The 23,245-nt window shown below is 44.7% G+C and overlaps 1 protein-coding gene across 2 annotated transcripts in view; it reads left to right on the forward strand.

Annotated features, from left to right (window-relative positions):
• mdn1 (midasin AAA ATPase 1) overlaps window positions 1-18,224 on the forward strand; it is a 50,811-nt gene extending 32,587 nt beyond the window's left edge. The window contains exons 65-102 of one of the 2 annotated variants that reach the window (XM_084029901.1): window positions 137-416; window positions 509-747; window positions 997-1,092; window positions 1,229-1,323; window positions 1,864-1,988; window positions 2,357-2,509; window positions 2,687-2,796; window positions 2,893-2,966; window positions 3,053-3,236; window positions 3,357-3,501; window positions 3,842-3,988; window positions 4,073-4,199; window positions 5,174-5,279; window positions 6,042-6,157; window positions 6,709-7,116; window positions 7,202-7,428; window positions 7,869-7,994; window positions 8,165-8,367; window positions 8,472-8,633; window positions 8,743-8,880; window positions 9,290-9,425; window positions 9,580-9,752; window positions 9,862-9,993; window positions 10,099-10,240; window positions 11,181-11,488; window positions 11,579-11,740; window positions 12,492-12,593; window positions 12,689-12,887; window positions 12,987-13,157; window positions 13,471-13,628; window positions 13,744-13,833; window positions 14,041-14,156; window positions 14,570-14,744; window positions 15,155-15,228; window positions 15,384-15,498; window positions 16,648-16,714; window positions 16,904-17,046; window positions 17,132-18,224. In XM_084029901.1, the coding sequence (XP_083886027.1) occupies window positions 137-416; window positions 509-747; window positions 997-1,092; window positions 1,229-1,323; window positions 1,864-1,988; window positions 2,357-2,509; window positions 2,687-2,796; window positions 2,893-2,966; window positions 3,053-3,236; window positions 3,357-3,501; window positions 3,842-3,988; window positions 4,073-4,199; window positions 5,174-5,279; window positions 6,042-6,157; window positions 6,709-7,116; window positions 7,202-7,428; window positions 7,869-7,994; window positions 8,165-8,367; window positions 8,472-8,633; window positions 8,743-8,880; window positions 9,290-9,425; window positions 9,580-9,752; window positions 9,862-9,993; window positions 10,099-10,240; window positions 11,181-11,488; window positions 11,579-11,740; window positions 12,492-12,593; window positions 12,689-12,887; window positions 12,987-13,157; window positions 13,471-13,628; window positions 13,744-13,833; window positions 14,041-14,156; window positions 14,570-14,744; window positions 15,155-15,228; window positions 15,384-15,498; window positions 16,648-16,714; window positions 16,904-17,046; window positions 17,132-17,317 (5,910 nt within the window). In that variant the 3' untranslated portion in view covers window positions 17,318-18,224. The remainder of the gene's footprint in view (window positions 1-136; window positions 417-508; window positions 748-996; window positions 1,093-1,228; window positions 1,324-1,863; window positions 1,989-2,356; window positions 2,510-2,686; window positions 2,797-2,892; window positions 2,967-3,052; window positions 3,237-3,356; window positions 3,502-3,841; window positions 3,989-4,072; window positions 4,200-5,173; window positions 5,280-6,041; window positions 6,158-6,708; window positions 7,117-7,201; window positions 7,429-7,868; window positions 7,995-8,164; window positions 8,368-8,471; window positions 8,634-8,742; window positions 8,881-9,289; window positions 9,426-9,579; window positions 9,753-9,861; window positions 9,994-10,098; window positions 10,241-11,180; window positions 11,489-11,578; window positions 11,741-12,491; window positions 12,594-12,688; window positions 12,888-12,986; window positions 13,158-13,470; window positions 13,629-13,743; window positions 13,834-14,040; window positions 14,157-14,569; window positions 14,745-15,154; window positions 15,229-15,383; window positions 15,499-16,647; window positions 16,715-16,903; window positions 17,047-17,131) is intronic. The other variant, XM_084029902.1, reaches the window with a different exon arrangement.
• The last annotated feature ends 5,021 nt before the right edge of the window (window positions 18,225-23,245 follow it).

Consider the following 23,245-nt stretch of genomic DNA (forward strand, 5'->3'; position numbering starts at 1 on the left):
CTTGGAAAACAGATTCACCCCCTTTCACAGCAAATCTTGCTGATAGTTCAGCAGAGAGATAAGACGAGTGCAGGTCAAGGATGTGCATTTCTAGAAAAAAACAAACATTTAAGGCTCTCTGTCCATATTTCACTAGGACTTTGCAGACATCATGGCCCAGCCAACTCTAGAGGGTCCAGCAGAGTCTGGACTTGAGGAGGACGAGGATGTCCAGGACGAGCCCAGTGAGGGCTTCCTGTCTCCGGCTGCCATGAACACAGTGTTCCAGGTTCACCAGCGCCTCTGTCTGGGATACGCCCAATCGCTATGGTACCACGGCACAATACCAGCCAATCACAGCAGAGAACACATCAAAGCTCTGGTCTCCTCCTATCAGATTGCTTCCCCAGTGATGTCACGCTTCTATCATCTGATTGGTTAGTGTCTTCTGTGTTCTCATCATGCAACCGGAACAATTTTCATCATTTTCTGCCAACAAAGAAGAAATGTACTCTGTTTTCCCCCTCAGATTCTGAACTGGACCAGCAGCTCACAGGCAGTGAACTGCTGCTGTCTGCCCTCCTGCAGAACACCGTGCAGGGCTCGGGGGGTCCTGATGGTCTGACCGTCGCCTCAGAAGGACCATACGACTTCTACCAGCAGCCCAACGTGAGCGAGGCCCGCCTCTGTCTTCCTGTCCTGGAGCAGATGAGTGTGGCAGTGAAGCAGAGACTGGACGACTGGCCGGAGCACCCGGCGCTCGTACAGGTCAGTTACCTTTTCACATCAAGCACCAAGGGATTTTAATGCACGGCATGTAACAGGAAGCAAGTTCCCTTTATGGACAACATAGCAGTAGCAACTTTACAGGACCTTTGCATTCATGTGAGCAAATGATTCATCTAAAATCAGGCATTACCTCCTGATAATTTAAAAAGTAGTAGACTCTTAAAACGAGTTGTGAGTCTTTGGTTGCTATAAAGTGTGTGTTCCGTCTCCGTGTGTGTGGTTCTGCAGCTGACGGTGGTGGTGGAGAGGATCATGGCTTTCAGTCTGGCCAGTCCACTGGCCAAGTTCCTCAACGGTCTGGAGATCCTGCTCAGTAAAGCACAGGTGAGCTCCGTTAGCAAGAAACCATTTTTAATATAATTTATCAAATAAAATAAAAATAATGGCAGAGAGCTGCTCGTTATACTTTCACGTATGTTAGTGAGTTGCACAAAGGTGAGCTCTCGTCTGTTCTCATCAGGACTGGGAGAACAACGCCAGCCGCTCTGTCTCTCTGCGGAAGGAACTGGAACCCGTCACCCAGCTCATCATCCAGTGGCGCAAACTGGAGCTGAAGTAAGTGGAGCCCGACCGACGTGGGATTTTTTGGGGCCAATTCTGATATTTCTCCACCCCTCCCCCTCCTCAGCCCTTATGGACTGAGTTTAGGAGATTTACTGATATGGGGATGAATGCCTTTTTATATCATTTATAAATATTTTCCGTTAATCAGTTCACATTTCGTGACTCCAGCTGTATTTTGGTTCGGTGACAGTACCCTGGTTCTCTGTGTTATGTGGTTATTGAAATTATAGCACGCTCTGTCGGGCAAAGTGTGTAACTATGTGCATCCGCCAGCGTTTGCCCTGATGCCGATTTATCTGTGATTGGCTAATATCAGCCAATTAAATTGACCAACCAATAAATCGGTTGGGCTCTACAAGTGGGACACAAAGGGCTTAAATCCAAACGGCATCTTCTGTCACATCTCAGATGCCCAATAAGAGAGTTTAACAGTGGTTGTCCTCAACCCGGCATATGAATCCACGACCAGCGGTTTCCTGTTCCTGTGTGCCAAACGTGAATGTGTCCTCCTCTGTCACCCTTGTGTTCTAGTTGCTGGTCGACCAGTCTGGACAACGCGATGAAGCGGCACACTGAGAAATCCACCAAACACTGGTTCTCCATCTACCAGCTGGTAGAGAGATATTTGGAGGAGCAGAGGAGCGAAACCAATACAGGTACGAACACAACGCACTGATGAGGTGATTCATGTCGTTGACCAGCTGATGAAAAAAAGGAACTGACGAAGATCCAAACAGGATCCCAACGTGTCAATTAATAAAATGAGTGTGGAGGCGTTATCTGTTTTTCTCAATGATGCTGTGCTGTTGCCTAGCAACTTTGTGCGTATAATTCATCTCTCTGAGTGAGAACTTCCACCATAATGTGCATTTATTTGTGCTTATATCAGAAGCTCCAGTCATTCGACCTGCTTGTCAGTCTGCTACAGTCTCTGCTATGAACTAATCAGACACAAAGCAACATATTGTTATAGCAACAAAATATAGAACAAGTTTATCACCCAAACTGCTCTCGTCCTCTCCAGGTGAGGAGGTGGAGCGCCTCTCCCTGTCCTCAGTGTCCTCCACCCTCCAGGCCTTCATGGAGGGCTCTTCCCTGGGAGAGTTCCACACCCGCCTGGCCATGCTGCTCACCTTCCACTGCCACATCCTGCTGGTCCCCACCCCGCCAGAACAAGGTCAGCCGTCCCGACTCTACACAAGCAATATCTTAATTCGACCCGACAGCGTCAGCCAGATATATTGCTGTTTGGATTTTGACTAAACTCACTTTAGTTAATGTTCATATATTTAATTTATGTATATGTATTCTGCAGTTACAAGTCCAACCTGTTAACTCTGCCCCTCCTTTACAGAGTCCTTGTCCAGTCTGTTGTGGAACCTGCACAGATTCTACAGTCAGTTCTCCGACGTCATCCAGACCAGGATCGGTCAGCTCAGACAGCCCATCGAGAAGGAGCTCAAGGTTTTATATTGGCGTCCTTTGTCATTGCTCCAACCCTAACTGACACATTGCATGCACGTTCTTAATTTTCGCTGTGATGTGAACTGCTCTCCTCAGGACTTTGTCAAGATCTCCAAGTGGAACGATGTCAGTTTCTGGTCCATCAAACAGTCGGTGGCGAAGACACACCGGTAAACTACCTCCGTGTGCCGTGTATTTCTTTTTGTAGGCCTTTGCTCTGGCAGGACATTGTTAAATTTTTATTCTTTTCCCTCAGGACTCTCTTCAAGTTCGTCAGGAAGCTTGAGGACGCTCTGAATGGTCCGAGCGCTCCCGCTCTGGTGGAACAGGGAGGCAACGCCAGCTTGGACGTGGTGGATGTCAACCCAGAGGAAACGCCCATCCATCGGGTTCATAAAGCACTGAAGAGCACCCTGCCTGGGAAGGGCAGAGATCTGCAGGTAATCATCATCATCTCAAATAAACAATCTTTTTCTTTAGTGTGTTATTGTCATATTTCATCAGTTGCCTTCATGGGATGAATGATGAGTGAGTAACCGAGGATGCACTGGGTGTTTCAGCAGGAGGGCCCAGAGGAAGGAGTCGATGCTTCATCTCTGCAGGGACGCCTGCCCGTTTTGTCCAGGAAGATGAAGAAACTGTGCGTCCAGCTTCTGAAGAAAGACCCAGTGCCGGAGCTGGCCGAAGACCTGGACTGCTTCACTGGTAAGAAGCCCACTTGTAAACATTAAATATCAAAATCGAATTAGTAAACATCTTGCATTTAACCACGACTGGTCTGTTCAACCAGTTTAGTCCAGACTGAAACATCTGGGATGTGGGATGTGGTGCCCTCTATTAGTATTCTGCCAACACTGCACCTGTGTCGAAGCATACAGTGATATTATCCGAATGTTGTATTTGCTTTGAAATGATAAACTATGGGAGTTAAAGATTCCAGACTTTCGTCAATACATCACAAAGCTGCTCCTTAATCATGTTGCGTTGCTGCAAACCCCTCAGTGTTAATGCATTGTTGCTTTTTTTTCTCCTCCCTTGTTTCCAGGCGAGGTCATCAGCAACCTGAGGGACCTGCAGAACCTCACCATTAACACATCGGCAGAGAAAGAAAAGCAGAAAGCTGAGGTCAAGCACATCCTGCAGCAGAAGCAGAGAGCTCTGTCAGATCTGTTCAAGATGCTCACAGAAATAGGTGAGTTTTCCTCTCTGATCACGTTTAACTCACAGGGGGAGGGGGGGGGAAAACGTCTTCAAACCTCTCTAAACCTCTGTTTAGGTCTGTCGTACCGCAAAGGGCTGACGTGGAACAGGACAGCTGATCCAGAGCAAACCCTCTGTATGCCGCCGCTGGAGATGAGCACCGCTCTGTCTGCTGCCAGGAAACAGGAGCAGAATGAGAGCATGTAAGTAAATCCTGTTCATAGATGCTCCAACAGCTGAGCAGCTTTGGATTGTTTCGGTTAACTGCTGCCAGCTCATGTTATTTTGGTGTTCTGAAAAGTGGAGCCAAGTCTGTGGTGACCTAAACTTGCATTCTCTCTGCTGGCCATCAGGGGGCGACTCCTCTGGTTTCAAAAAGAAGTCTGAGTGATATCATACTTCTCTCTTGATTTATTGTCTCAGTAAATATTGTAAACATGAGTTTATGGTCTCGATCTCTAGTTTCAAGTCTTCTTCAATCCAGCCTGATGTTCATTTTGTACATTATGATCCATTTAGAGTCAAATAGACCAAAAAGCAGGGGATGCTTTAGGGCGGGGCTACCTTTTGATTGACAGCTCGCTACCAATGCAGTTAGCTACTAAGATCACTTTAACAACGGTTGAGTTGACCTTGAATTACAGCTTCACACCAGAATCCAGATGGATCCAGATCCAGTAAGGTTCCTGCTCTGGGTGCCGATCTGCTGCTTGTGTTCATCAGATCCACCCGTTGCTCATCTGCAGTCCAAATACGGTCATTTCCATTCACAAAATGCAAAACGACAAATTCGAGGCTTCACAACCGTAGGTCACAAACCGATGGGTGACATCACAAACCAATGGGTGACGTCACCATGACTACGTCTTCTTCTCATATACAGTCTGTGGTTTGAGCTAACAATAGCAAACTTTAGCTGATAATACTTCAGTTTGGTGAATTAATGACACTTCCTCTTGTACTATGTGTGTCTGATTTCCATTATCTCTCCCATAATGTGGCTACAGGTGCAAAACTTTAAGGGTCTCCCTTTTTAGCTCCACTTGTTTTCAAGGGAGACGTCATTGAATGTATTTGGTCATTAATGAGAAACCAGGCTGAGGTAAATCCTGAGCAGACTCTGGAATGTGTATTCTCTCCTCTGAAAGCTGCTGTCTCTGCGTTCTGGCTGTTGTAGGTTGTTTGCAGAGGTGTTGACAGCGTGGGATGGATGTCAGAAATACTTCTACCGTTCGTGGGCCAGGAGAACGGCCCTGCAGACTGCTCTTCATCAGGCTGCCAAGGTCAGACACAGACACGGATCGTCTGCTGGTTTGCAACATAACAATTCTGAGCTTTTTTTTACACCTCTCTATCTCAAAATGATGACGTTGAGGGCCAGGGAATACTATGGAAGCCCTGAGAAGCAAAGAATCTGTTAGTCCGTTTGCTAACTCTGATCTAAATTGTTGTTTTTACCCCATGTGTTTATGACTTAAGAACAAGGATTTGATGGGTGAAATCTGTATTTGGCTGGGTCATTGTGTGTTAGTGTTTAGTTGTTGTAATAATCATTTCAGCCACTAGAGGCTGAAGTTCACCACTACCCAATGTTCATAATAGGACTAAAAGCATCCCCTTTTTTTTTCTCCCAGGTGAGTTTTAATTTTTCCATGCACCCCAAACGCAAGGTTTATGTAACATTACTGTTGTGTCTTTCTTTTGGCTACAAATGTATTTTAATTGGCACTAATCTGCCAAATGCTTTTAGGGCTGTTGAGAACATGGGGTGACCCAAATGACTGACAAACAACAAAAATCTTTTTTTAAGTAACTTAGAAATCCTGACAAACATTTTTTCCTCATCATTTCTTAAATCACGAACACAGTAGAGAAAACAATTTTGATCTGACTTTGAAAAGGGATGGACAGGATTTTTTTTAAATTCATCACTTGCGTCTCAGGGCTTCCTTTAATCGCAGGAGAAGAGCACCTGCTGCTGTTCCTCAGTGTGTGTGTCTGCATGCAAACTGAAGCATCAATGCATGTGTGTGTCACTGTTGCAGGAGCTGGGTCTGGGGAACATCGAGCGCTGCCGAGGCTTCTCCTCCCACCTTTTCAAGCTGCTCCTCAAACAGAGGCAGCGACTGGCCAAGCTCACGGAGCAGTGGGTCCGGCTCAGGTCAGTCTGCGTCTGGGACGGGGGGCGTGGCTTTGGTTTCAGAGGCGGGTGCAGCATCTTTTTCAGAGAATGTTAACTATAAATTCAAACATTTTCCGTTGATTGGCCTGCACACAGTGACGTCGGAGGTCACGGTGAGCTACCATACAGCAGTCATAGATGACCTTTAGCTGGACTGTACTGCGTGGCTAGATTAAGGGCGTTTTCAGAACGAGCTCATTTTATCTGAACACTGGAATCGCACTCTGTTTGGAAACAAAGCCATGATCTAGCCTTGTTTCTACACATTGTCGAAAGTGAACCATTTTAGATTATCGGGGGGGATTTTATGTAACTGAATTCTGAATACTGAAATCTTGGTTCCATTGACCTCAAACAACCTTCAAAATCACAAAAGAGTTTGCAGTCTGAGCACAAATCGAACCAAGGTCCTATCACAACAAAGCAACTCACTGCAGGTCTGAAGACGCCCTAATTGGAACTAAATCTCAACGTGTTGCTGCGTTGTTGATTACATTTGCCTGTTTCTTATGTCTCCTCATGACCCCCAGGAGGCTAACAGACAGCGTCCAGGGCATCAAGGCCCACCTCCAGAGCCACAGTGAGGACCCAGGCTGCCCCCTCCCGCCCCAGGCCTCTCTCCAGGGTTGGGTCAGCAGAGGCCAGGCGCTGGCTGCCCAGTGCACCACCCTCCTGCAGCAGCTGGCCTGGCTGCTGCAGTGCTGCCCGGAGGACCTCCAGCAGAAAGAGGACACCAGCAGCTGCGGGCAGCACACCCTGAGGTGTCCGTCCCCGCTGGCAGCGCAGCGCCAACCTCCGGGTTGTGTGATGCGGAGGGGAGACGCCGCCTGGTGCCAGCTGAACCAGCACATGAACGCAATGCTGACGCAGACTCGAAGCCTGAAGGCGGCGCTGGACAACGTGGCGCAGCAGAACTCCGACAGAGTCCTCCACACATGGTAAAACAGAGTCACTCAGTGGTTGATTAGAAGCCTGGCGTAGCAGAGACAAGAACAGTCCCAACATCACTGTCATTTTCCACAGGAGCCAGTTTGAGAAGTGCTGTTCAGCCTGGGACCAGCTCGGAGCTGTAGTGGCTCAGATGCCCAGCGTGGAGCAGCTCTTCACCCCGGCCCTGTGTGTCGGCGGCGCAGAAAGCCAGCCGGCAATCGCCCGGAGCCTGCAGTACGTCAGAGGACAGGTGGAGGCTAATATCACCGAGTTCACCACCTGGAAGACGCAGCTGCTCTCCCTGGGACACCAGCCCTCAGGTCAATGCAGTGGCCAATCATTCCTTCAAATATTAATAACGGACTCTGACTAAGGAGGGTATAAAATAGAGCCCCGACCGATATAGGATTTTTAAGGTCGATTCCGATATTATGGAGTAAAGAAATCCAATATCCTGTATTCTTTTAGAACGGGCTCTATTTTTCACTTCTCTTCCAGCAAGCTTGACAGTCACAATATTTACCATTATTCTGTGAATGGAAATTCACCCAGTACATTATTATTTTTTTATTTTGTTTTATGGCTATTAAAATTAATGGCGTGCTTTTCTGGGCAAACTATGTGACAACACCATTTCTGAATTATTCTAGTATGTTCTATATTAGATGAATGTTTTCATCACTGCCAGCGTATACGAGGCTAATATCCGATAAATCAGTCGGCCTGTAGTTAAAAGCATATTGTTTACCTCTCCTAACAGACCAGCAGGCGGCCTTCACCGCTGAGTTCTCTGCGGATCTGGAGACGAACATCAACACGGTGCTGTGTGCCGTCCAGACGCTCGTGAAGAGAAGGGAGCGAGAGCAGCAAGGAGATGCCAAGAGAGGTAAGAGCGGTGCAGTCTGACGTTTTTATACCAGCGGTATAAACAAACGGCATTAACTCAGCAGTCCAGTTTTGATGCTTCTGTGTTAACTGGAGGCTTTACTTGTTTTGCATGTTCAAACGCTTATGAGCATGTGGCAAACATGTAAAATCAGATCTATGATGTTTCAGAGGGTGCTGAAGGAGAAGAAGAGGTGGAGAATCAAGAGCCTGTGGAAGACCTGCTGAAGCCCGGTCACCTGACTCGACTCCTGGAGGAGGAGCTGGAGGCTGAGGTGGAGGCCCTGAGCGTAGGGGATGTCAACGGCGGCCTGGAGAGGCTGCTGAACCGCCTGAGGACCCACAGAGACTCCTCTCAGCCGACACAGCTCCAGGTACCAACAACGGCCGCTCATGAATGTCGTCATCTACAAGACTTTACTGTCCAGCTGCAGTATAACGGATCTGACCGATGGTGTGATTATATGCTTGTGTTCAGGAGGTGAGCCGAGCCTGCAGGATGCTGGTGCATCTGGAGCCTCTGCTGGGGATTTACTCCGACGTGGTGCGCTACTACCTGGCGGTCTCACTGGGGGTCCACAGGAGCACAGGCAAACTGCTGTCAGTACTGGCCAGCATCTTCACTGAGCTCGCACAGAAGGTACACACACAAGTTCTTTCTCTCTTGCCTTAGGAGCTTCCGTACAGGCATTTTACTGAAGTTCAACACGAAGCAGTGACTAAATGTTTGTTGTGGCTTCCTCCCCCAGGGTTTCTGCCTGCCTCAGGACCTGATGGCCGGTGGAGACGGAGAAGGGGCCACGGAGTTCCACGACTACGAGGGCGGAGGCATAGGGGAGGGCGAAGGCAACAAAGACGTCAGTGACAAGATTGAGAATGAGGATCAGGTAAGTTAACTTTGCAAAACGTAGAAACTTGACTCAAGGAGAACTCACTGGCTTTGTTTTTTAGCTTTCAACAGCGTCTAATGGTGTTCATTAGCGGAGTTTGTTGTGGGGGGAAAAAAGAGTCCTGAGCGAAGGCTGTCAGATGTGGTAGCAGTGGTAATACCTTTTTCTTGTGAAAAAACCCGACATGTACAGTGCAGCTGACAAGCCAGCGTTATTTAAAATAACAATATATGTCTCAATAAGACATGTAGAGATAATGCTGAAAGAAATGGAGTTCAAAGAGTTATTAATGAGAGCTTTCAGCCAATTATTAGCTGAATGTATCAGCATTCTGTCACATGTGGAACATTTCTCATGAAGCATCCCGCCGTTCTTTTTCTTCCTCTTCCTCTTCCTCTTCTTCCAGGTGGAGGACACTTTCCAGGAGGGTCAAGAAAAGGAAGAAGAGCAAGATAAAGGGAACATCGAGGCGGAGGACAACGCTGTCGAGATGTCGGAAGACTTCGACGGCAAAATGCATGATGGGGATGAGCAGGAACCAGGTGACTGTAGCCTAGTGAAGTGTCTTTCGTGTTTGTTCCACTTCTGGTTGCTAATGCTGTCTATAGACATTAGAGCAAACTAATATATGCATCTATAGAAATAGAAATGTCTCCCAGAGCCACAGCTGAGTGGATTTCTTTGAATCGTCTGCAGGTGAAGACGACGACTCGTCCAAGGAGGAGGACGAGGAGCTGGATAAGAAGATGGGTGACCTGGGTGAAGGACAGACGGAGACGCTGGATGAGAGGATGTGGGGGGATGATGAGGATGACGATGAGGAGGAGGGGAGTGACAAGGAGGAAGAGTCTGGCCAGGGCATGGACGAGGTACAGAACACAGAAGTAGCACAGGGAACACTTATATGTGGAGCAGCAGTTTCCATCCCCGTCTCCTGTCACATTTGTCACTGTGTCCTAATTTCACTGGATTGTTCAGGGTGAGTCGGAGCTGGTCGCTAAAGACGACAACTTGGACGCTGCAGACCCCAACAAAGACAAGAAACATCAGGACAAAGACGAACAGATGGACGTGGAGGAAAAAGAGAAAATCCATGAACAAGGAGATGAGGTATGAGGTTATTTTTTTTTCACATCATCAGATCCGCGATTATTATCAAATATTTCCAACATGTCTCTTGTTTCATGGCTATTTCATGCTTTTTTTTTCCGCCAGCGAGAGTTTGATGAGAATGAGGTGGACCCCTACCATGGACAGCAGGACAAGAGGCCTGAGCCCGAGGCCATGGATCTACCAGAGGATCTCAACCTGGACCAGGACGAGGAGGCTGGAGCCGATGGCGAGGACGAGGGGGGCGGTAAGACACTGCCCTGGAATATGTATACTTAAGTGCATTTGATCGTTTTTCTGTTGTGGTTAATGAATGAGATCGTGGCGAGCGATCGCTGAGCAGTTTTTTTATTATCCCTGTAATTTGTCTGCGTGAGTAACACTAGATGTGGCGTGTGCTGCTTTGTCCTCTGACAATGGAAACAGACTGGTCTGTCTCAGTAGGGAATATGCCTTTTTCAAGCTGATGGCCTTGATGGTTTCTTTGGAAATCTGTAGTTCACATGAGAGAATCTGTGTTAAAGTTAAAAAAGCTGCTATTTAACAAAAGTATTTTAATTTAAATACTTCCTTTGTGTTGATTCTACATAAATTCCATCATTTTACATTTAAATATCCATTATAACATACTTTATTCTTAAGAAGAAAGAAAGCGATTAATTGTGATTAATTATGGCGAATTGTGCGATTAATTAGTTAATTTTTTTAATCGATTGACAGCACTAATTTATCGTGATGTTTTTTTTATCTCGAACTAAGCTAAAATCGTGTGTCATCCCTGCTGAACATAGTGTTGAAACCTTTTCACACCTTCACACCTTTGTTGCAAGCTAGAATATAAGTGCTAAGGACTACTTAGACACGTTTCTACTGGAACTGATTCTACTGAAGCGTTGGCAGTCTAGTCAAGGTTGTGTTTTCAGAGGATCAGAGGGCAGAAAACACTGGCAGTAATGTGAAGGGAATAAGCTAGAAGGTCAAATGAGCATTTATATTTAGACATGAGTGTAAAAGTTAAGTTAAGATGAGAATATTTGAGAAAACTAGCCTCCACAGTGCATTTTTTGCCGTTGCAAAGGAAGGATTATTGTTGTTATTGTTTACACTTTTTAACATTGTGACATATAACATTATGGTCCATTTAGAGTCAAATAGACCATAAAGCAAGTTATGTTCCCCTCTTTCAGAGGAGAATCCATTAGACATTGATGAGAAAGCCTTGGCCCAGGATGAGAAGGAGGATGGACAGAAAGATGGCGGCGAGGAGGAGGAGGGGGCAGAGAAAATGGAGGAGGACCAGATGGACCAGGCAGGAGAGGAGAACGGTCAGGAGCCCAAGACTGAAGAGGATGGGGAGAAGGAGGAGGAGGGAGGAGGAGAGAAAGCAGAGGGAGACGAGGAGTCTGCTGAGAAGGAGGAGGAGGAGGAGAGAGGAGAGGAGAAAGGAAGAGACGAAGATCTGACTATTCCAGATGACAAAGGAAGCAAACCAAAGGTGTGTATGTCACAGAACCAGTGTGCCTGGGAACACAGAGACTGTCTACACATGTTTTCATCTGTGTGTTATTGTTGTTAATGATTTCAGGAGGAGGAGGAAGGAGCGGGTGAGGATGAGGATGAGGAGCAGCCTGAGTCAGCTGAGAGGAAGGAGCACAACACCGACGGTCAGACGGGAGAGCAGAACGTTCAGAGTGATACAGCTGTGGAGCTGGCAGGAGAGGCGTCGGAGAGAGACCAAGCTAAGGAGGTACGTTCAGCCCTCCGGTCCACACACGGGCTTCACTCCTGCAGTCGCTCCACGGAGCGCTTCGTTTGGACGAGAAAGAAACCGACCCACAAACCAACCCCATCGCTGTCGTACCTGCACTGTTGCAAACAGCTATTAACATAAATCAGATTACTGCACGGTCTCAACAGGAGACGCATTACATTTACCTCTCCTTTACGTCCAGGGTTTAGCTCAGGTTTAGATGGTGGTCATCATGAATCCGAGACGTTTCTGGGAACGTCCCACAAAAATTCTGACCAATCACAAATCAGTTTGCAAGGGCGTGGCATTTAGGGCGTTTTCATTTGAGTCGTCTGATTGCAGTCTGAACACAAACCGAACCGAGGTTTTAGTGCAACGTGTGTAGAAATATTTCTCCCTGAATTGGAACAAAGCAACAAACTACAGGTCTGAAGACGCCCTTAGTGACGAAACCAATGCTGGAGAAGGTGTGGTTAAAAAAAACAACTCATAATTTAGACTTTATTTGATCTGCAAACAAGAGATGGCTTAGGAGATCATCTATTATAGAGATAGTAATTATTTTCATCGTTTTAAATATATGTATATTTTAATATATTGATTAAAATAATAATAACACATTTAATTTATGGGCATCTTTCAGGACTTTCAAGGACATCTTGCATGTTATGGCTCATGATACAGGCTCAGTGAAAACGAGCCAGTTGTGAATTGTCTTCATCATCACACTATGTCCCCGGTTTGTTAGGAGCACGGGAGCGGCGCTGCTGACGCCAGCCAATCAGAGGGCCACCAGTCGAAGCTGACGGCAAGAATGGCTTCACAGAAACAGACGCACGACAAGACCCAGGTAGGAACGGCCTCTCGGAGACGCTCTCCACTCCTGCATCCCTTTGTTTTTATCACAGTGGTTATTTTTATTTTACATTTCCTGTTCTGTTCCAGAGCTTCAAGAGAAAACCTGGTCAAGCAGACAACGAGCGCTCGACGGGCGACTACAATGAACGTGTGAATAAGCGTCTGCGTACGGTGGAGAGTAGCAAAGACCGCGCCGAGGACAACAGGCAGAGTGACGCCCAGCAGGAGTCGGACCTGTACGAACACATCAAACAGGGAGAGTCGGCCTATGACACGCAGACGTATGGTCAGTAAACCATCAACCAGCTGATACTTTTACATGCCACGTTTTTAAGCGGCTGAATGGATCTCACGTTTGCTATTCTTGGTCTTCTTTTTTTCCCAGACGTTGCCAGTGCAGACCAGCAGAAAGCAGCAGGACCTCATCATGACCAGGATGATCAGAATGATGAGGATGTCGCCATGGAAACGGAGAAGCAAGAAGAGGAGCTCCAGGCTGCTGAGGTCCAGGATCTGAAGCCTGAGCAGCTGGACTCTAACAAGGCCTCCCAGAAAGGTGACACATTTCTTCTCCTCCTGCCTATTTTGATTTTTTGATGTTTTTGTTTTGTTTATGTTGTTTTTTTTTAACTTACACTAAAGTGTATTCACACCAAACGCTAAGCAGATTTTCTGCAGTGACCTTGTTGTTTGTATCTGGACAGTCTCTGGTTTCTCCACATAGTCTGGTTAAGTTTCTGTACTAATGTGAGCTCGTAGAGGTCTGGAGGACTTTAGACCGCTATAATATGTTTCAGATTCCTCTGAATCTTTGTAAAACGTGCACATCCCCTGATTCACCGTCCCCTCCCTCATCTTCCTTTGTGCAGGCGTAGACAGTGGGGAGATGGAGGTGCAGAAGCAGGGAGACGAGGAGGAAGAGGGGAGGTGGAAGGACCGAAGAAATCTGAGAGAAGAAGAGCGAGCAGACAGATGTACCGAATCCACGATTCACACGGTTCCTGAGCTGCTGATGGACGGCTTGCAGGTAGAGAACTACTTTTTTCTTTCTTCTGGGTCTCAGGAAAATAAGTTAAAAAAAAAATAAGTAAAATAAGTAAAAATAAACCTTATATTTGATTGAGTTGTGTGTGTGTTTGCAGAAGGCAGAGATGGACCCAGAGGAGATCAGGAGGCAGATGGAGCTGCAGCTGGAGGCCTGGCACAAAATGGCCCCAGGGACTCAGGAGGAAGTGAGTTTTCTTCCTCTGGTTATTACATTGTTGTTAATAGCAATATGAAACTTCCAGCAGTCAATCATTGATCCTGGGCCGTCTCACCCACTGAACACTACCTGCTCAGCATTCCCCATTAGTCACTTAGACACAACAACATGGGGAAATAGGGTCCAGGTTGAAAAATACCAGTTGCCCATCAGGCTGTGTTTGTGTCTGATACAGGAGAGTGCAGCAGCTTCCATGTGGCACCAGTACCAGACCCTGACCTCAGCTCTGTCCCAGCAGCTGTGTGAGCAGCTCCGCCTCATCCTGGAGCCCACGCAGGCCGCCAAACTCAAGTGAGGACCAGCACGCTCACGGCTTTATGTTAATCACTCACTCATTCACTACCCCCTATGAAGAGGACTATGTAGAGGACTCTGTAGTGATCCTATCTCTCAATGTGTGACTTTCACTTGATTTTTCCTTGACTGGAACACATGTTCTCTATGTCTTGTTTTATGTTCTGCTTTGTTGTGCGTGTGAGTAGTGCTTGGTTGTTGGTTGACAGCACTACAACATGGCAAACTCACCATATAGTGAGCAGTGATTTCTGACAGCTGTACTGTGGTCAAATATGTATTGTTCCCATGAAGCCTTTGGTCACCAGGGTGACTTACTTGCTGGTTTTCCCCTGATTTTGTCTTCTGTCTCATTGTTTGCCACTCTAATGACACTTAAAATGTCCGTGTGACGTCTCTCTGCTCCACAGAGGCGACTACCGCACGGGGAAGCGTCTGAACATGAGGAAGGTGATCCCCTACATCGCCAGTCAGTTCCGCAAAGACAAGATCTGGCTGAGGAGGACCAAGCCCAGCAAGAGAGAGTACCAGATCTGTCTGGCTGTGGACGACTCCTCCAGCATGGTGGACAACCACTCAAAACAGGTGAGAGAGACTTACGCGGTCTCCCATCACGCATGTGTAGCTCCTATACTCAAGTAGAAGTACAGATACTTGTGTTCAAAAAGACTCTTTACTCAAGTAAAAGTACAGGAAACCGAAAAGTACAGACTCTGAAATGTACTCAAAGTAAAAAGTTTCCCTTGTTTTTTTACAAGCCTAACTGAATCTTGCATAATAATAAAAAATAATTGATTAAAAAAAGTAGTTAGAAAAATAAATACTCAAGTATAGTGTAGATACCTATGCTTAAGTAGTAACCAAGTATTTGTACTTTGTTTCTTTGACCTTTTGTGCTGGTGGAGGACTGAGCAAGTCCTTTTACTTGCGTATCTTAGCTCGGACCATAATTAATATGTTCAAATACACCACTGTGGTGTTTGTGTTTGGTGCAGCTGGCGTTTGAATCCCTCTCCGTGATCACCAACGCTCTCACGCTGCTGGAGGCGGGGCAGGTGTCCGTGTGCAGGTAAGCTTACGCATGTGCTATGTTGAGCAGATGAAATTATGGAGCTCTGCGATAAACAATCTAGACATGAATAAAAAAAAATCAGGGAATTTGTGCGATGTCATGGCGTGTATTTAATGTAAAGCTAACCGCTAAACGCCGGCTCATGTGTGCAGTTTTGGCGAGCAGGTGCAGCTGCTGCACCCCTTCCAGCAGCAGTTCAACGACGAGTCAGGGGCTCGGATTCTCAGACTCTGTCAGTTCCAGCAGAAGAAGACCCGAATAGCACAGGTGAGAATTTCTGCTGTGCCGCCCCTCCATCGACTGTCACTTTGACAGCGATGGGTGAATTATTGGTGTGGTGTGGCCCGAGGTAAGTAAGAAAAAAGGTTTTGTCAGGGTAAGCACCTTCATTTTTGTCATCTGTGAAACAGGTGGGTGGCGGGGTTGAGGTTGATTGTTGTTGTAATAATCATTTTGGCCACAAGAGGCTGAAGAGTACCGCTATCCCATGTTCTAAATAGGACTAAAATAATTAATGTTTTCCTATTACAATGCATATCTTAGCAAAAAAAAAAAAAAAAAAGAACACAATAGTAATGTAACATAACTTGTAACACAATGTACCTTGTGTTTAGAGCACATTAAACACAAATTAAAACACATGAGGTGATGGGGCACTTGGCCTCTTGTGGCCAAAATGAGTATTACAACAACACTTTAAAAAAATGGGTCTTCTCAAAATGAAAGAAAAAAGTAACTTAGTAAATATTATCCTTCTCAACCGTTCCTAAGACATAACCACGCTAGAGAAAACTATTCAGATTAAACTCAGAAAATGAAGCCATTAGTTAGGATTTATAGTTAAAATCAAATAAGAAATTGTGTCTGGTTTATTTTACAAGCTAAAGTGAGTTTTGATTCGTCTAAGATGTTCCCACGGAGAGAAAATCAAATCAAAATAGCGTGAGGAATACCTTCTAAAAGGAGGCATCTTGATCAGGTGCCCAAACGACAACGACATCAGCGTCTCCACTCCCAGTTCCCTCCAGATGTCTGAGCTCATCGTCTCTAAGGCTGAGCCCCGCCTCCCTACGGAGGAAGCTCATTTCGTCCACTTTCAACTCATTCTTTCAGTCGCTTCCCAAATCTTGAGACCGTAGGTGAGGTTTGGAATAGATGGACTGGTTAATCGAGAGCTTGGCAACACCGAACCGCCTGTCCATCTCACAATCCATTTAACCCGAGTTATTAAACTCCCCCCAACAAACAGATATGTTTCACTTTTAATGGAGTGATGCTGCAAACCTGACGTTTGTGGCATTTAAAAAATATACTCAAATATACTTCTATGTGCTCCCATGTAGCTTGTGGCTGAACAAATGATGTGTGAGTATCCTCCTGTCTGACCGACTCTGTCTTCATGCTTCTCCTCTGTAGTTTTTGGACACGTCAACGAACATGTTTCTAGCAGCACGACAGCAGATTCCTGGATCTCTAAACTCAGGTAACGGCTCACACCACATATTAACATGTCACACAGAGACGGATTACAAGATTCCATCCCCATTCTTCAGTTTAGTTTCACTATAATCTGACCGCTCACCGTGCTGCAGTGGTGTAAAGTTTATCCCAGCTATTTCACCTGCATGACGAGCCGCACGTTGTCACATGACCCTCCACTGTTCCTCGGCAGATGCAGCCCAGCTGCTGGTCATCGTGTCGGACGGCAGGGGCTTGTTCCTGGAGGGGAAGGAGCGGGTGATGGCGGCTGTGCGTGCAGCACGCGGCGCAAACGTGTTCATCATCTTCGTGGTGCTGGACAACCCCAACTCAAGGGTAAGGGAAGAAGAGTTTGACCCTTTTTGATTTTATGCGTCTCCAGACTCAAAAGTGTGTCTAAACCCTGTTCGCTGTGCCGCAGGACTCCATCCTGGACATCAAGGTGCCCATATTCAAAGGGCCGGGAGAGCTGCCGGAGATCCGCTCCTACATGGAGGAGTTCCCCTTCCCCTTCTACGTCATCCTGCGAGATGTCAATGCGTTGCCGGAGACCCTGAGCGACGCCCTCAGACAGTGGTTTGAACTCGTCACGGCAGCCGACCAGTAGGCCAATGAGGAGCCATCTGTCACGGGAAGGGTTGCAGCCGACTGCACAATGCCATCCCGCAGCCAGCCTCTTAGCCACAAGTTGAAAAGAAAACAGACTCAAAAGAAGAAAAACGATGGAATCCGCTGTACATGTGCCTTTATTTTCCTATTTTTACTGTAGATTTTAGTAGAGTTTGATAGCAACCTTTGCTGTTTAGTCTTTGTTATCAGGGGAATCCTCCATTTCTTTTGTAATGTGACGAGGATTGCTTTAACTTGCACGCCTGAGATGAAATGAAATGTGATTCCCTTTTCGTGTGAAACGCCTCAGTGAAGAGTCGGTAAATACCTCTGTCCCCCTTGTACTATAGACCTGGATTCATGTTCGTGTGGTTGTTTTAGTCAGTGTTACAGAGGTTATCAAGTCATTCATCGATGGGGGGGGGGGATGTGCAGAGCTGACACGAGGAGCGTTGTTGGATTGGTTTTCAACGGAACCCTCCGTGACCCAACGGTAGCATGTTGGTGTGGTCATAAGTGACATTTGAAGGAACTCTAATAATGTGCCTTGGAGAGGAGAACAGTATTTGCATCTCACTTTGCAGCCGAACCGGCTGTCGGGGTGACGGGTCGGCAGCACGGCCCCCAGCATATCCCACTCGCGTGATCCCAAGGCTCATATCTTCCATCCGCGCTGCGTGACTTCTGCTAGACGAGAGCCCAGAGCTCATCACTGTGTCGCATTAGGAGTTGGTGTTGATGAAATGTTTATTCTGACATCTGTGTTTCGTAACGTGGACCGGCCATCGGTCATATTTAAGAGGTTGATTCTTCGTTGCATCCATCTGTAAAATCATGACACGAATGATCCTGACATTAAACAGTTGACAAGGTTGCTCCGTCTGGGCGTGTTTGCCGTTTCTATAACCCATCTGTAATTCCTTATAGTTGCTTGTGTCCACCACGTAAATCACGCCCTTGCATGCGACTGCACCACGTGCCGCGTGGACACGTCTGCAAGAAGAGGTTGGTGAGGAGATTATGCATGTGTGAGGTCATCATACACACAGGCACATGCTCCACATTGCCATGGAAACAAGCATCGCCTCGCAGAGGAGAAGTGGATTCTTTCTTCTTTCTTTTTGCAGGCTGTTTTCCACTGAGGCCTCAGGGCTTTGGCAAGTAAGAGATGTCAAATGAGGAATTTCATTCTAAAATGAGAGATTGGATTCAGAGCCTCCTACTCTCAGAAGATGATTCATACCGATCCAAAACACACATGCAACATTGAAACCACACACTCACTTTAGACTGTAGGAAAGGAGCATACACGCATACAGTGCAGGTTGTAGGGGATACATATCCATAGGCATACTTTATTAAAGATTTTTTTTACAGTGTAATGGCATACCATACTATGTTTTTATCATACAAAAGCCTACTGTAAATTTTTTTATGACATCTATATTCACATTTCTATTACTTTTTTGCTTTTATACTATACTGACTCCTTTTCAACATACCATACTATGCCTTTTTCAACATACTATACTATTACTTTTTCAACATACTATACTATGGCTTTTTTTCAACGTACTATACTGACTTTTATGATTTTTTTTTGGACATCCTATACTATGACGTTTTTATGACTTTTCAACATACTACAAATACGACTTTTTCCAATATGCTATACTATGACTTTTTTTGACATGCTACACTGTTACCTTTATATAAAAAAAAAACTTTGACAAGCTATACTGTGACTTTTATCATTTTTTGACATGCTATACTAAGACTTTTTTATTACTTTTTCCAACATGCTATACTAAGACTTTTTCATGACTTTTGTCCACATACAATACTTATTACCTTTTTATGACTTTTTTCAACATATAGCTTTTTTTATTACTTTTTTTCCACATACCACACTATGATTTTTTAATGACTTTTTCTGACATGCTATTTTACTTTTTGTATTACTTTTTGCAATGTACTATACTGACTTTTTTCAACATACTAGGACTTGTATGACTTCTTTTGACATACTAGTCTTTCTTCATATTTTGTTCAAACTGAAACATTTTCCAAAAAGTGACACTGCACATGTGACACGTCTTTCATTTTCATTTATCGCCTATTTTATTTGACCATTTGTTTCTGATTTGAGTGCACACAATTGTATTCACTTTTTGTTACGTTCACCTGAGCTCTTCTGGAAAAAAAGTCCAAAGACTGGAAGTTGTGGCCTTTTTATTCCCAGCCCAGAGGAAGTGAGAGGAGCCACCAGCAGAGGAGAACTTCGGTTTGTTATCATTTACATTCTGTTAAGATGATTGTGTTGTTTGTAGAATATTTCCCTCACACTTTGTTTATTCAATTCAATTCAATTCAACTTTATTTATAAAGCGCATTTCATGCACAAGGCAGACTCAATGTGCTTCACAACAGGTATACATAGTTATATAGAAATGAATTAGAAATCAAATAGAAAACAAGAAGAGTGCAAGTAAACAATCATATATGTCATCTTCAGCACATACACACTTAGACTCACACATGCGCACCCACTGACACAATCACATATGGGCACATGCACACACACACACATACACACACAGTTCAGCAGAATGCTATTGAGAAAAGATATGTTTTTAGTCTGTTTTTAAAGATGGCTACTGACGTGGCATGTTTAACTGTATCAGGCAAGGTGTTCCATTTTCGTGGCGCATATACACTAAAAGCTGCCTCGCCTTCTCTGGATCTGGTGCGAGGAATGAGTAAGTTGCCACTGCCTGTTGACCGAAGTGTTCTTGCTGGGGTGTAAGTGGTGAGCATATCTGTGATGTATTGAGGTGCAAGGCCATGTAGTGCTTTATAAACCAGGAGTAGTATTTTGAAATCGATTCTTGTACTAACAGGTAACCAGTGCAAAGATTTAAGAACGGGTGTGATGTGTTGATATTTCTTGGTACCAGTGAGAATGCGTGCAGCTGCATTTTGAATTAGTTTTAACCTCTGAGTACTTGATTTTGAGAGTCCAGTGAATAAAACATTACAGTAATCTAATCTATTTGTTATAAAAGCGTGGATTAATTTTTCTGAGTCTGATTTTGACAGAAAGCCCCTCAATTTGGAGATATTTTTGAGATGATAGAAAGATGATCTGGTAATGTGATTGATATGATTTCTGAAATTTAGATCGCTGTCAATGATTACACCCAGATTCCTTGCTTCAGTTTTGCTGTTTAGAGAGAGAGTATTGAGATGTGCTGCAATTTTCTGTCTCTGAGCCTGTGCACCAAAGATGAGTATTTCTGTTTTGTCTTTGTTTAGTTGTAAAAAATTTTCTGACATCCAATGATTGATATCTTTGATACACTGAGTGAGGGATATTATGGGTGATAGGTCATCTGGGTGTAGTGAAATGTAAAGTTGCGAGTCATCTGCATAATTATGGTAACTAAGATTATGTTTGCGTATGACATGTGAGAGTGGAAGCATGTGATTGAATAGTAGTGGTCCAAGAATTGACCCTTGTGGTACCCCGCATGTAATCTTCGTTGTGTTGGAGGTAAATTCACCAATGGAGACATAAAACTGCCTATCATGAAGGTAGGTTCTGAACCAGTTTAGAACTGGACCAGACAAGCCAACCCACCTTTCAAGCCTTTCCAGTAAGATTTTGTGGTCGATAGTGTCAAACGCAGAACTAAGATCAAGTAGAACAAGAATGGAGATTTTTTTGGAGTCTGTGTTCATATGTAGATCATTTAAAACTTTGATAAGTGCCGTTTCTGTGCTATGGTGGGGACGAAAACCAGACTGATAAGTATCTAAAAGGCTATTTGATGCAAGATAGTTCTTGAGCTGAATGTAGACTGCTTTTTCAAGTATTTTGCTGAGGAACGGTAGATTGGAGATAGGTCTGTAATTTGCAATGACATTTTGATCCAGATTGTTCTTCTTCAGAAGTGGTTTGATAACAGCTGTTTTTAGTGATGTGGGAAATATACCTGACTGGAGAGACCAGGTAATGATATGTAGAACCTCTGGTGCTAGGCAGTTAAAAACATTTTTTGAAAAAAGCAGTTGGGAGAGGATCCAGACAGCAACAGAAAACAGACTCCTTTCTTTTTTTTAATCCAGATGTAGCAAAAATCCATCCATCCATTTTCTACCGCTTATCCTGTATTTAGGGTCACGGGGGGGCTGGAGCCGATCCCAGCTGTCATTGGGCGAAGGCAGGGTACACCCTGGACAGGACGCCAGTCTATCACAGGGAGACATGTAGAGACAAACAACCATTCACGCTCACATTCACACCTACGGGCAATTTAGAGTCACCAATGAACCTATCCCCATCCTGCATGTCTTTGGACTGTGGGAGGAAGCCGGAGAACCCGGAGAGAACCCACGCTTACACGGGGAGAACATGCAAACTCCACACAGAAGGAACCCGGGCCGACCCGGGAATCGAACCCAGGACCCTCTTGCTGTGAGGCGAGAGTGCTACCCACTACACCACCGTGCAGCCCTGTAGCAAAAATGAACTGGTTAATATTGTCAAGCTCTGTCAGATTTAAACAGTTAAAGTGAGACATGACACAGGTGTTTCTGGAGAAAGGAAGGGCAAGTTCAGTTGTAGATTTTAGAGCACTAATGTTTTGTCTAATAGTAATGATTTTGTTATTAAAGAAAGAAGCAAATTGATCACATTTTTCTGGGGACATTTCTGAGGGAATGGTGGATGGTGGGTTAATAAGTCTGTCCACAGTGGAGAATAGCACTTTGCTGTTATTAATATTTTCATTGATGATTTTAGAAAAGAATGATTGTCTAGCTTGTTTAATTGCTTTGTTATATTCATTCAGTTTATCCTTATAAATGTCATTGTGAACCTGAAGTCTTGTTTTTCTCCACTGTCGCTCTGCCTGACGACACTTTCTCTTTAAATATCTGATGTCCACTTCATTTCTCCAGGGAGCCTTTTGTTTTTTTACATATTTAGTTTTGAGTGGTGCAATTTTATCAAATACACTCTGTATTTTTGAGTTGAAGTTGTCCACAAGGTCCCCAGTTGAAGATGTCATGGACAGTGACATCTCATTTACAATTTTTTGAAATCTTTCAGTAGTATTATCATTAATTATGCGTCTTTTAAGTAATCGAGAACTGTTACGTTGTACAGGGAAAGCAGAGACATCAAAGTAAAGGCAACAGTGATCAGAAAAGGCTACATCCACAACAAGAGGCGTTGTAATGTTAAGTCCTTTTGAGATGACAAGGTCAAGAGTATGTCCTTTATTGTGGGTGGGTCCACGGACATGTTGAGAGAGGTCAAATGCCTCCAGCAGACTGATAAAGCTTAAGGCATCTGGATCAGTTTTTATGTCAATGTGAATATTAAAGTCACCAGATATAATAAGACAGTCATAGTCAGTGGAAACCTGATTTATGGTTGGACTTTTTTTAAATTCTTTAGATTATTTATGATCGTAGGTTTCCATGCCTCTGTGATTATCTTGGAATACACCATTTTGTATGTAACCCCTTTGTGTTCAATTTGAGGGAGGTCTGTTGAGTTTTGGGCCTTGTTTGCTTTTTCTTTTGTCTCGGTGCTTGTGTTTTGGTCCTTTGTCAACATTTGTTTAAAACTTTATTAAAGGACATTGTCCACCTTTGTCCTGTTGCTTTGTCTGCTTAGTCTCTACAACATACTATACTATGATTTTTTTTAAATTATAATATGACCCTTTTAACATACTATGACATTTTTCATTACTTTTTTCCACAAACTATACTATTACTTTTATTAGGACTTTATTCCACATGCTATACTATCACTTTTTCCAACATACTGTACAAAGACATTTTTCGACATCCTATACTATGACGTTTTTTCGACATACTATGACTTTTTCCCCCACATACTATATTATGACTT

The sequence above is a fragment of the Eutrigla gurnardus genome, assembly GCF_963514095.1.
Source record: "Eutrigla gurnardus genome assembly, chromosome: 16".
Classification (NCBI taxonomy): Eukaryota; Metazoa; Chordata; class Actinopteri; order Perciformes; family Triglidae; genus Eutrigla; species Eutrigla gurnardus.